At 38.8% G+C, this 13,779-nt stretch overlaps 1 protein-coding gene across 1 annotated transcript in view; it reads left to right on the top strand.

Annotated features, from left to right (window-relative positions):
* luzp2 (leucine zipper protein 2) overlaps positions 1-13,060 on the top strand; it is a 137,621-nt gene extending 124,561 nt beyond the window's left edge. Inside the window, exons 10-12 of the mRNA XM_076733460.1 lie at positions 4,168-4,269; positions 6,917-6,991; positions 12,151-13,060. Of these exons, the coding sequence (XP_076589575.1) occupies positions 4,168-4,269; positions 6,917-6,991; positions 12,151-12,258 (285 nt within the window). The 3' untranslated portion in view covers positions 12,259-13,060. The remainder of the gene's footprint in view (positions 1-4,167; positions 4,270-6,916; positions 6,992-12,150) is intronic.
* Positions 13,061-13,779: the final 719 nt, after the last annotated feature.

Below are 13,779 nucleotides of genomic sequence, written 5' to 3'. Positions count from 1 at the left end.
GTGGTGTTCCTCATTATGCTCATTAACAGCATGAAAGCACTCAGTGGTGCTATTATTACATCCTTTATCAAAGTTTCTGTTGCATAGTTTTAAACCTGACACATTAGCATAAGAGAATTGTAGCTGTGTACATTTAGTTAGACGTGATATTTCTGAAAATGCTGGCCATCAAAAGGCAATTATTTTGCACACAGCAGAGTACGATGGCTCCTCCACCATCAGAGAAACAAAAAAACGTTACAAAGCTTTTAACATATGAAGGATGCCTTTATCCACTAACTGGGTGATTAAACATACATCTGAGTTTCCTCAGCACATTTATACTAAAGTCCACTTTGTGTTTTTCTCTCACAGTGTAAGTGCAGGGTTTGTTGAAGCGCTCACTGTCACCACCTTCAGCTTCACGCTCATACTGTGAGTTAACATAATGGGCCTTAAGCTCTGGTAGATGCTACAGATAAGACTGTTCCAGACCTTCCCTCTCTCACACACACACACACACACACACACACACACACACACACACACACAAAGCTCTTGTTGCTGGTGAAAGATTCATTAGTGTGAGGATGCAGAGATCAGCAAGATTGGAGTGGAAGTTGCTTCATATTTAACAGTCTCGGGGAGGGAGCCAAGTCTTGTGGTCCGATAGCATGCAATTTTCATCAGAGTAATGGGAGATGATGTCTTAGATGCTCGGAGCACTGTGCCCGAGGAGAAATCGGACATTTCATTGCCCTGCTCTCAGCACTTACTATTTACTTTTTATGATTGTTTCCTTGTCTGTATGTATTGATGGGATATTCATCTCTGCCATGCAAGGAGGAGATAGTGGAAGGCTGACAGCGCAAAACAAAAGTAGCTTGAAGATATTTATCAGCTGAATTTGGATGGTAGAATAACATCGGCATCATGCAACAAATGTGAAAAATCTGACTAAAAAGTCCACTTAAGGAATGATTTCTAGTAAAGCTCTTTTCAATTCAATTCTTGCTCGACATTAAGACGTTACTTTAAGCATTTTATCTAGTTTCTACTGGGTGATAACTGGTTCATTGGAGGCTGATGTCCAAAATTCAGCTTGTTTTGACACAAGCTGTCAAAAGTTAAGAAATAATGGATGAAATGTTTGCCCAGAAGTGGTCACTTCCACAAGTAAAGCCAAGTCCACTGAACTTCCCTAAAAAGATGTTTCAGCTGACAAAGGAAGAATAGAGTTTGACAGTGACACGTTAAAACTGCTTCTGCTCATCTTGCAACCATCCTGCTTTTTGCTCTAAAGAGACCATTTTTGACCCAGTTAAGGAAGGTACTATGTACTCGTCTTGTGCAGAAGACTGACTGCAGCAGACTGAGAGTCACTTGTGGAAAAATACCTGCTGTGCAAACTAGTGTGAATTTTGTCAGCGATTTTCTTATTTCTATCATATGCATTGACCTCAAGTTGACTAAAAGTCAACAAAAGGCATTTTTGTCTCATCTTACTCACAGAAAACCATAATTATATATTTAGTCTACGCTGAGTCATTGAAAACTGTTAAAATTTCACAGCACATTTTATCTTCTTATGATGATGATGAAAAACACAGGTTGAATGATTTAGAATGTAGCTCTACAGAGTGTCTGGTCCAGCTGTCTGATGGCATCAATTTAAAGAATATCCAGATTCATTTTGATGGTAACGTGAAGGACAAATAAACGCAGCGTTTCTGCGCCACTAAATACATGCCAAAAAATACCACTTTGTAAGTTGTTGTTGTTGGTAAGTTGCTCAGCTGTTAGGTGCATACTAGCCTGTTGTTTGTAATGTCAAGGCTTTAAGCCTGTTAGCTTACTAGTTTTTTCACAGAAGCTCTTGCTGCTGTTTTAAAGAACCTTTACGATCTCACTGAAACATCAGCGTTCCCGTTTGCCCCGCTACAGTTTCACGTTGGAGTTTTGGTCTTGACGCCCACATGAGCACTGGCGTATAGGTCAGCAGTGCAGTTCGCTGTAGACTGACTTTCTGATGGCCTGTTGCTGGATTAGAGAGTAGTTTGATCCTCACTGAGAGAGAGAACTTGAGCTGCCTCTAAATGATATCAACATTTCATATGCAAGGAGGTTGAGCAGAAGGGCCCTCAGAAAAAAACATTGTAGTTTGGTGAAGACTCATTTTAATAAGTAGGGTTCAAGGACAGAATTGCAGAATTTGACAATAAAAATGGATTGAACTGTAAAATGCAGAATATCATAGAAATTGCAACAGAGCACAGAATTCAGACAAATTAAAATGGAAAACACTGAATTTGGAAAAATAAAATTGATTTCATAGGCTCCTGAATAATTGTCAAGGAGCCTGCAGGCAAAGAATGTCCACTAACTTTTTTTGCCCCAAAAATTCATTGTTATTGTGCATGAATTTTGAAATAAAATTACCAAAATTTGCTCCGAGCGTTAGTCAATGTGAACATTTATAGCTGGAGGAGCCATTGATGCCTGTTCACATGACCATGAAGGTCTCTAAAAAAAAGGCCTCAACTACTGTAAATGATGACAACACAAAAACTGGCACTGGGTTACTCTGCTGCTGCATATGTTTAGAATATAATAATGTCTTGTATCCTGATATAAAGCCATGGATGAATTCTGTAATTCTCAAGTTATATAAGCCATCACAGACACTGATAGCCACTTTGAAATATATCATAAACGATTATATCTTCCTACCAGCAAATGGACCTAAATGACAAAATGTTCCAACCGTGGTTCAGAAATAAAATGCAAAACAGTTTATAAATGTGATTTCAAGCCATGTTAAAAGTTTATTGCGACAATAATACGTGTATACACAACACACACACACACACACACACAGGGCTCTGTGAAGATGCTTGCCTCTTGTCCGAGATGTAACCCTGCTGAAATCTATAGTTTTTATTTACTATTTTTTGGCCTCCAGAGTGGAGCATTTCATAATTCACTGATTCAAAGCACATCAACCTCGAAAGACTCATGCAGACATCATTTCAGGTGGTAGTGATATAGATTGCTTGACGATCTCCAGAGAGAGCCTTTTCATCTCTGACTGTCCATCTTGTTTTCCTCCCAGTATCTGAGCATTGCTTTGCCTGTTTTTGCAGTGGATCACTTCACTGAAATATCACTGTCCATCACATGCGGCTCCCATAGTAGTAAATCCCAAATCCACCTCCCAAAATTCTGTTTACTTTTCACTCGCAGCTGATCTCAGTACAGTATGTTGATACAGAAATCCACTGCATGCTGGTTTAACATCTGGGATCTTCAAGTCAGTCGGCAGATGACTGTGCATCTACATTTTATTTCATAAAAAAAATCAACAACACTAAACAAAGATGATCTTTTTGATACAGTAACTAGACATCTAACGAAAGTGCCTGTTTATATAGATTGCAGTTAACCCCTGACTTTTCATCTAGACCATCAGCGCTATAAGCAAATATTCACAACTACATCTGTCCAAGTGCCAGAATTTTTCTAAGCAGACTCTGGAGGGGCTGGAGTTTCTGATAATAATGTATTTAGGTAGAGAAGAGACAGAAAGCTTATGATAATATCAAGATAGTGTTAGCATTGTCTTTGCCAGCATACTTATGTTAGCATTTAGCTTAAAGCACAGAGCCCTGCTGTGGCTGTAGACTTTTCATTGAATTGATGAAATGTAAGTCCATGATCACAGTAGCTGCTGGTTTTACATGAAGCTCCATTGACTTATTTTAAGCCTCCTTTGTAAGCCAGACTTTAGAAACAGCTGGCGTGGTGCGCTGGATGTGAAGTCTGGCTTCTAACTGCAATAACTCAAACTGAAAAACTATTCATGCAAAAATCTGAATTATGAAGAAAAGTTTTTGGTTTTGATGTGATGGTTTCAATATTACTGGGTTACCTCTGAGCCTTCATGTTTCAATAATTCTCTTTTAGTCTGTCAGCACTGCCCTACATGCTGCCTGCTATGAAACTGTCATTCTAGCCATGATTTATTTACCACAAATAAACAAGTTAATAATTAGTTTAAATGAACAAGTAGTAAATTAAACAGTTTTGAACATTTGACTCAGAACTGTTTACTTTTCAAGAACCATCAACGGGCCATTTGCACATTTTATTTTTAACCCCAAGTTGATTGTTCTCTCTTTTTTTCCACAGGATATCTCTAAAGTTCAGAGAATTGTCACAGCCAGTAAATCACCCGTGAACATCGGAGTAATGAGGAGAGAGAGTGGAGTTAAAGAGTGCCAGGTGGAAAAGGTGAGCCTTCAGAGTAATTAAACTGAAATGGCCTATGTGACCCGAGGGCCTGCATCCACGAGGTTCATCTGTTCACTGAATTCATGTGCAAGACCCTCATCAGAAATCAAAGAAACCACTTTGACTCCAAATGTCTTCATCATGTTCATTAATCAGAAAACTTGCTGCAACAAGTTTCCACTTGATGTTTGACATTCAGTTAATCGTCATTTATCAAGCAAAAATCCACATTGACTGTTTCAAGCTTCTCAAATGTGAGGCTGCTTTTTTAAATCATTTTCTAGATCATTTCAAGTTGACTATATGGCTGCAAGGAACGATTATTTACAGTGTTGATTAATCTGTTAATTATTTTCTTAATTAATCGATTGTTTGTTTGAAACCAGAAAATATTCACATGTAACAATCTGCAATCAGATAATCTTGACTTAATAGTTGACAAGTAATCAATTAATCGTTGTAACTATAGTTGAATATTGTTGCGTTTCAGACTGTTGGTTAGACAGAAGAAGACAAGAACTCTTCTTCAGCATCTATAAAACTAACATGATTATGATTAACTTAATAACATTGATGATTAACAGATTATGGTCACTATTAGCTGATTGATGGATTAGTCGATCAACAGAAAAATAATTGTTTTAATCATTTTAATCTAAAAAGTAATCTGAACACTCAACTTGGCCACTGGGAAACTGTGATAGGCATTTTTCACTATTTTCCAAATTTTATTGACAAAATGATCAAAAAATTCATCGTAAAAAAGTAATCAACAGATTATTTGATAGTAAAATAATGGGTAATTGAAGCCCTGATAATAATGTAGAAAAAGTTGCTGACAGAATCATGCATTGTTCCTGACAGTCTGGTGTGTGCCACATACTTTCATAGTGTTTTAGAGAAATGATTCATTGATTAGTCAACCAACAGGAAGAAAGCCAAAATTGACTGATAATGTATGACTGTTTAATTTTTTCATTTAACGAGCTCCAGCTTGTCCAGTGTGACAATCTGCCGCTTTTCTCTTTGTTTTATCCTTGTAAACTGAATATCTTTGAGTTTTGGACTATTGGTCAGAAAAAAACAAACAATTTGAAGACCTCGCGTGGGCCTTATGGTCACAGACTTGCTTCTCTAAGATCCAGGCCACTGCGAGCAGTCAGTTATGAGGGAAGCTCCCAATGATTATCTCCAAGCCTGTCAAAACCAAGAGGATTTAAAGAAAGCAGGTGAAGCGAACAGAGTCCATAAGGATTTCTGACAAGTGGCTATCAAGAACTATTACAGATAGAAGTTGATAGACCACTGGAGACAGGGGAGTATGGAGGGATGTCACCCGGAGAAGAAATTACCCTCTGTGGAAACCGTGTCAAAGAGATTGTTCTTTAATGAAACCGTGCCAAAAACAATGTTCACTGGTGTCCTGTAATTGATTATATAATTTTGGCAGGGTTGTAAAAATCCTGTAGCAAGAGGAAGAAACAGTCTGATACAGATGAGAGGAGACATACTTGAAACAGAGACTCAGATATTGTGTTTTCTTATGAACGCCGCACCTCCAATCATGATACTATCGCCTTTTACCAATGAACCTGTTTACCTGTGGAATGATCCAAACAGGTGTTTTTGGAGCATTCCACATCTTTTTCAGTCTTAAGTTGCTCTTGTCCAAACTTGTTTGAAACATGTTGCTGCATCAAAATCAGAATAAGCAGATATTTACAAAAATCAATGAAGCTGATGAGTTTAAACATTAAATATATTGCCTTTGTGCTGTTTTCAATTGAGTACACGTCAAATGATCGCAGTCTGTTTTATTTATGTTTTACACAGAGCCCCGACAAAATGCATGAGACTAGAGATCGTCTCATGGTGGTATGAAGCGCTCACCAGGCCTTCACCTTCACTCCTCATTCATCCTTCATGTGGTTAAATTAATATTGTTGTGTACAGCAGGTGCTTCAAGCGAGTAATTCACAATTTACCTAATAAGATTATAGGGGAGTAATTACTGGAGATTGTGGAGAGACAATGTTTAGTGTTCATTCAGGATAAAGCTATATTTTGTCCCTGACAAGCTGCAGCAATGAGAGAGGAAGATGAAAATTACCACCGTGGGCACAAAATGGCTTCAGGTTTATCACAGCAGGGAGATGATTGACATTGCTATTAGTCATATGATGTAACAGATCCTGTAGGGCTCCCACTGATGATCTGTATTGATTAGTTCATGACTGATTGTTTAGTCTATGAAATGTCAGAAAATGCCGAAAACGTACGTGTCAAGCTCTGACAGGCCAAGGCAACATCTTCAAATTGCTTGTTTTTTTTTTTCTAATAAATAATTTCATCACTTAAAAACTGCAATAGTAATAGGACATTTTTTATCCAGTACACATAAAAACAGTTTAGCTAAATTACTGTCATAAATCCAATGAGAAAGTTAATTGGATGATTTTATGGTTGTACAGGTCAATTAAACTTCTCATAGCTTTTTTGTGAAAATCAAAAAGGCGTATTAATGTTGCTGATTCGGGTCTATTCATCTCATGTATTTTCACTGAATACACACAGCTGCGAAGTTGACACAACTTCCCAGCATGTACCCTCTACACTGCACCGAGATATTCTCCCTCTACTCTTACAGGCCGGGGGCAACTGCTTCCAGAATCAGACGGAGGAATCGGCCCCGGAAAGTAAAAAGCTACCAGAGCCACAGCAGGTGAGCGTCACTGGGATTTCTATGGAAATGATAACAGATGCAGACATTTCAAAATTTTCTTTTGTTACCACTGTGAATTCTTCTTCTTCTTTGGCCCCACAGGAAATTATTGATCAGTTAATCAGGCGAAGAAACCCATGAAAAGACCAAAACCAACAATGTGCCCGTCCATCTCACAATACTTTCCAGCTTTCCTCCCCGTCGGCGTGGCACTCAGCCACAAGCCCATATGTTCTTACTAAAAATGGAAATCTTTAAAAAATAGCTCACAAATATATAAAAACCCTCAGTAATTTCTTAAAACAGCTGGACACTGTATTTTGCAAACAGGAGTAAAGAAAACATTTGTTGGGGACTATTTGCCATGGCAGCAGGTGCGACTATGTGGCAGATTGATGGTTTTTTGGACAATAATGGAGGTCTATGGCACAGAGAAATAAGCTATATGAGACTTGAGCTATACAGGGAAGTACTAAATGGGCCTGGTCATTGCTTGTGTTTTAAATAAAATCATGCCTATGCAACGTGACACACATGTTTCAAAGAACTCAAAGGAAAGAAAGGCTAAACAAATGTAACTCACAGTGTGAATCTCGGTGACTGAAGACTAATAACCTCAACAGATTCAACTCGGTGTGCGACAAAGTACGACACAATAAGTGAAACAAAGCACAGCAAATGGCACACAACACCTACATGAAAATCCTAAAAGAAGGCAACCATTCTACTAAAACCTAGAATTCAGTGTGTGACAGTGCCCTGCTATTCAACGCCCTGCCAAAGCCTGTGCATAGCTGCCTCCCTCATCATATTATTGAATTGAGTCACACCTGTTTGGCGGTGGCAGATGGTACAGCAAAACAATGCATCTCATTTCAATGCAGTGCAATACTGTGTAACTGAGCAACTGTCTTGCATTCCAAGTGGCAGCGATCCATTTTTAGACACAGACTATTTGCACAAGAATACGAGAATAATTCAAATCAGATCTCGACAAATGGGCAGATTTGACTTTACTGGTTTGTTTTGTGCCAGAAAGATATTGAGTGAGAGAGACTGAGAACGGCTTTTTTATGTAAGACAAGAGTGGACTGTGTCACTGATTCAAAGCAGTACAAGATAATGGTATTGTGTTTTAGATTCAATGTAGTGAAATCGTACATGATATGTTACATGTTATTGAAGTCAGAGGCGGTTCATTCCTCGAGGCATTTGTGCTGTTCTGCACTGACACGAGACGAAAATACAATAATTGAAAGAAATCTGTGAGCGAACAATGTACAACAGCAGTCATGTTCCATATTAAAAAAAAAGATGATTTTCCTCGATGTTCCACTTTTTTTTTTTAAATCATTACGGTTTCCTTCAGCAGTAGCAAAGTTGACAAATAAGAAGAAAAGATTGTAACGTCTCAGTTGGTCTCATGACTGTTCAGACTGCTTTCAGTGTTGTCTTTTTTTTCTCTCTTTAATTGGGAAATTCTCGCATTGTGTCGCAGCACTGAATCTACAACTGACTCTCATTTCCTGCTGTCTGTTGGTATCCCTCATGCACAGCACTTGCCATTCATGGTGTAGTAAACAATTTGATTAGTAATGATTGGCATTTTGGTCTCTGTGGATCAATCTGCATTGAAGTGCCCTCTATTCCTGTCACTACTCTACCTTCATTATGCGTTCTCATGTTCGATTGACTGTGAGACTGAGAACCTGAGTGGCATCTCCCTTATGTTCAGATGTTTTTGGAAGAAAAGGCTATTCTTCTAGTCTTGCACCTGTTGTGTTTTTTTGTACAGCAACACAAAGAAGGGCTTAAAGAAAACAGAGCAACATCTGCACTTTTAGGTGAGATATATTGTACAATAAAGCTTCTTCTATTCACTCCGTCTCCCCTGGTAGACTGATCAGACAAAGAGGCTCTCATCGATGTGGCCTGAACATTGACAGTCTGACAGACCAACATCACAGACCCACAGAGGAGTTTTCAGCCACATTCACTATCCTATCAACAACACTGAGGAAAATAACACTGTTACAGCTTGATAAATGTACTGTGTGGCCTCTAAAGCCACAGTATGTAATCTAACCTGTATAACATTGATTCAGATGTAAGGTGTGTCTGCTAGAGTCCATCATTAAGATTCTTTGAGAGCAACGTTTTTTAAGTCAAAAGTATAACTCCATAACACTTCAGCAAACCCTGGCACTCTGAATCACTATTGTTTGTTTCTGACATTCCTGAATTCATTAAAAATGTCACAGTGGAAGCTGGAATATAAAAATCACATGAGTAAATGTGAGGAAAAGCTAAAAATAAAAAAAAATAAAAAATCAACTGAGCCAGATATGGCATTGTTCAAAATCATAAATTATTAATTATTATTCAGAAACATAATAAAAAAATAATTGTGTCAACTCTTGACTCTCAGCTCTCTTCTCTTCTGTAGGAGAATGCCGCCTGTGTTGCTAATAAAGACATTATTAGGCACTCCCTGTGTTTGTTTATGGATTTTACAGTAAGTAGGGCTCAATATCCAAGAATACTGAAGACAACATGTTTCATATAGATGCTGTTTTTTGGGGGGGCTTGATTCGCCAACATATTCCAACAAATAAAAACCATCTGCCTGCTGTGACACAGTCACTTAGTTAATTAGTCAGTTGGCGTGCGCCCACATATTCACTGGCGACCACAATCAGACAGCACAGGAAAGAGGGTTACTTCCTTTTTCCCAAACTGTCATTCAGAGTGCACAGCAAACGTTGCCCATCGTGGAGTAAATGTATCTGGTTACTTTCATCTCTGAAAGAAGTTTGGTAAAATGTAGTCAGCCAAAGTTCTTCAGTACATTTATTTACCGTAAACTTGTTGTGTTGTCACATTAAACTGCAGTTCCTCTGAGCAGAAACTCTGCCCTGCTGTGTGTTTAGCTCCATTAGCTGTTAGCTCTATTAACTCCATTAGCTCCATTAACCACATTAGCGAAACACACCACAGGGCTCTGCTGCCCACAGGCTGGTAAACAACTATCACTGTCCTGCCAATTTCAACTTGGATTTGTTGTTTACAAGGTAGAATTATGAGTCAGAGATGCAGGACGCGTACCTAACAACATCACGGTGAACATCACAGAATCAGCCACGATAATAAGTGATATTAACAACATGAGAAGACACGCTCAGATGTAGTCAACGCTACGTGACTACGTGCTACGTGACAGCTACCAAAACATACATTAAAAAAAAACTCCTTTCATCACAGAGTCGTTACAGGAAAGATCTCTGTTCATCCAACACATTTTCTATCACTGCTGGGCACCTGTGACATGTTTAGCAAAAAATCCACCTTTGCACAAAAACTTACAGATTTCCTGAAGGAACTTTTATGCTGATGATTACGGATGAACACAAAAAAAGGAAAATCCCAAACCAACATCAAAGTGGGCGGCTACTGAGGCTGGCAAGAAGCCATGAGGGTGCATTAAGTGAGAGATGGTTTGCCGGCAGATGGAGGCGAGAGACACTCAGTCACTGACTCACACACAGTACTTACTGGGGTTGAAACCGTACCACTTAGTGTTTTATAATTACACAACTGCCAAATTATATGGTCAAATTCAGGGTTTAGTTGCACGTCCCCCTAAATGTGACGGGATAAATGTACTGTAGAGACGCATGTTGCCTCCTTTTGTTTGTTTTGCTTCAAGCCAGGTGATAGAACTATAACCCACTGCCATGCAGAGTGATGTTATAACAGTTTGCAGGCAGCCAGCATGCCTTTAGGCTGTCTGCAAAGTGACACTGGTAAACACAAAACAGATGCTTTGCTTGGGGAATTGGTTTCTGGCACCTGCATGCTTAAACATGTAATTTCCAAAAATGATCTTTTAAAATACCAAAGAAAATTGCCAATCATTAATAAAATACATTGGAGCCCAATCACTTTGTCTTTATATTGGTAGTGGGAATTTGTGGAAATGGCAGGAACACACATCTCCCAAACACACACACCCTTAAACTGCATTGTGTTTCTCGATCCACATGAGCTGCACAGACTGCTATACTGTCAGAGCGGGTCTTCAAAACACTGAGTACTGCTGGTTTTCCATCCCACCAGGTAGTTAATTGCATTTGTTCGCAACTGTAACTCATTTTCTTGATGACAAGAATAAAACTCAGCGGGACTCTGTAGCTGTGTCCCAATCCGAGAGCGCCCTCCCTTCAAAGTCAGCATTTCAAAACCCAGTGAAAAGACTGTATTAAAGCTACCATTAAACTTCAGCTTTAAATAGTAATTTAACAGATTTTAAAGAAAATCAAACATTACTGCCTTGTAAACAAAACATAAAATATCAGTGAAAAATAGCAGCCTTGTCTGTTAAAATCAGTTAAACTGTTAAATCAGTTTAAATTTTAATCTGTTAAAATCAGCAGCCTTGTCTGCTGCATTATGTTCACCCCCACCACCCAAAATGCATTTTTTGGACTCTGTGAAGGGGGCATGTTCAAGTTACAACTGGGTGTTAAGTTGCTCTTTAAACTTTATAAATTGTGTATCATTTCAGAATTCACACTGTAAACTCAGCAGTTGTGAAATTTAAAGGTGGAGTTTTGACCTCATTCCATGAGTGGGACAAAGTAAAAGTCCCAGCAAGCAAGCAGGCAGCACAATCCACGTCCTGCAGTTTCAATCTCTTCTGCTTGTTGACAGACAGCTACCAAGCAAACATGGATGAAAACACTGCAATATTTCAAACAAACATTGGGAGGAAGCAAATGTCCTCTACGTGTTTGTTAGAACTCAAGGACACACTCAGTGTGTTTTGGTAAGAAACAATGAATGTAAACTTTAGTGAACAACAAAACTCTGCAGGGTGCTTTTAGGTTGGTTTGCAGTGGTGTTGAACTGAAGTGGCACGCTCTGAAATGGGAGAGACGTTGTGTGGTTAGAACCAGGACTGAGATAGGAATCAGGAACTGTCTGATTGTGATATGATATCCAGTAGCTAACTAGCTGTATTTAAACATTTTTCTACTCCCTTTGCATCCCACAGATATTTAGCAGCATTCCCTGCTCAGATTACAGACCACCTTGTGTACTGTGGAACATTATTGTGTCAGTGTGGCTCATTATGAATCTTTATCTTCTGAACCCAACAGCAAAGGAGCCAAGCGCAGACTGGAAAATTCAACACAAAGCTCTCAGACGACAGCGAGGAGGCAGAGGGAGGCAGCAGCAAAAAGACAAAGCCACATGAATACAACTGAGGGGACAGCATATCATCCAAAATGCAGAGCTCCTGCATTGCCTGAAGGATCTTTCTAAGAGCACACACTTGCGCACTCTCACAAAAAACATATGTGCGCCCACACACGTACACACACATACACACACATACACGCACACACGCAGCTACACATATCAGCATTGTTTGCTAAAGCTGAGACACTGGAATTGTCAACAAATTTCAAACTGTCATCTGAAAACCTCCATAGTAAAATGGCATGCATTCTAGAAATTCTTTTAAAAGGTAGCAATGGCACTGGTAACTTGTTTCATGATTGTTCATTTGATGTTTACTTATGAGTTTTATTCTGAGTGAGGACACTGCTTTCTAAATGTGTGATCTTTCTAGAAAAATCCCTTTGCACTGGTGAGGTCTGACACTGTATCCTGTGATAAATATATCAATTGACAAATAAAAATATTACTACTATTACTACTACTTCTACTACTACTACTACTACTACTACTACCACCCAACTTAGAATATTGTTTGTCACTCATTGTAGCAAGGTTAATTTACTCCTCCACATTTTGAAATATAGAGGCTCAAGTTGGCTGGCCAACTGTTCAACATTTAATATTTCAGCACTCTTTCTGCCTTTAACACTCCAGAGGCAAAGAGCCAAAGACTCACAATGGGTCGTCTCCCTGAGAATGTGCCATGCACTGAGTAGTAACCCCTAGCTACATGTATCTGTGTTATCTGACCTTTCTGTGTCCTTTCAATAAACTGTAATTTTCAGTAAATGTGTGAAGAATAAATGTTTCTTTGTGGGAAAGAAATGAGTGAATATGTTTGTGATCAACAGAGGAAAAGGTTGCACAGTGCAAAGAGCAGTCACGGTTTACGCCTGGTGAATATTAATTACATGTCCAACATGACTAGAAGAGGTTATTAGGGAGGTGCTGACATCTGAGGTCAGGACAAAATCTGTCTTTTTCAAAAGGGAAATTATTCAGACAATTTTGAAAGTTGGCTTTGTTGAATAATTATCTGATACAAATGAGTCGGGTCACAGCATGACCTTTCTTGACCTCGCTGTCCAAACTGCAAATTCGGCTTCTTCTTGCTGAGTGTTCCTCACTATTTTGTGACCTGGGTGATTGCAAATTTCCATAGAGGAGATGTGGAAATTATTCAAGAGGATTCATTTCTCACAGCATCATTTTTATGTTGAATTAAAGTCTAATTTGATCACTAAATTTGCTGCCTCTGTTAATTACTGTATGAGGTTGACATTAGCCAAACGCAGCCTTTTTATTCATATGTCGCGTGTGCAGTCACATACAGTGTATCCATTAGGGCTTATTATTGATTAATATGCTGATTAGTTTTTCTGTGTGTTGTGTCTGTCTTTTAAAAATAAATCATAAAAATACTGTCCAAGAGCCACGACACAATACAAGTTTAAGTATTAGTGATACCATCAAATGCTTTCTCTTGTCCCACCAAACAACCCACCTTCCCTTTAAGATGAGGAAAATTAAAGTTCTCACTTTTG

This window comes from Chaetodon auriga, chromosome 1, assembly GCF_051107435.1.
Source record: "Chaetodon auriga isolate fChaAug3 chromosome 1, fChaAug3.hap1, whole genome shotgun sequence".
Taxonomy (NCBI): domain Eukaryota; kingdom Metazoa; phylum Chordata; class Actinopteri; order Chaetodontiformes; family Chaetodontidae; genus Chaetodon; species Chaetodon auriga.
The sequence above is the reverse complement of the archived record's forward strand: the minus strand, read 5'-3'. Positions and strand labels throughout refer to the sequence as shown.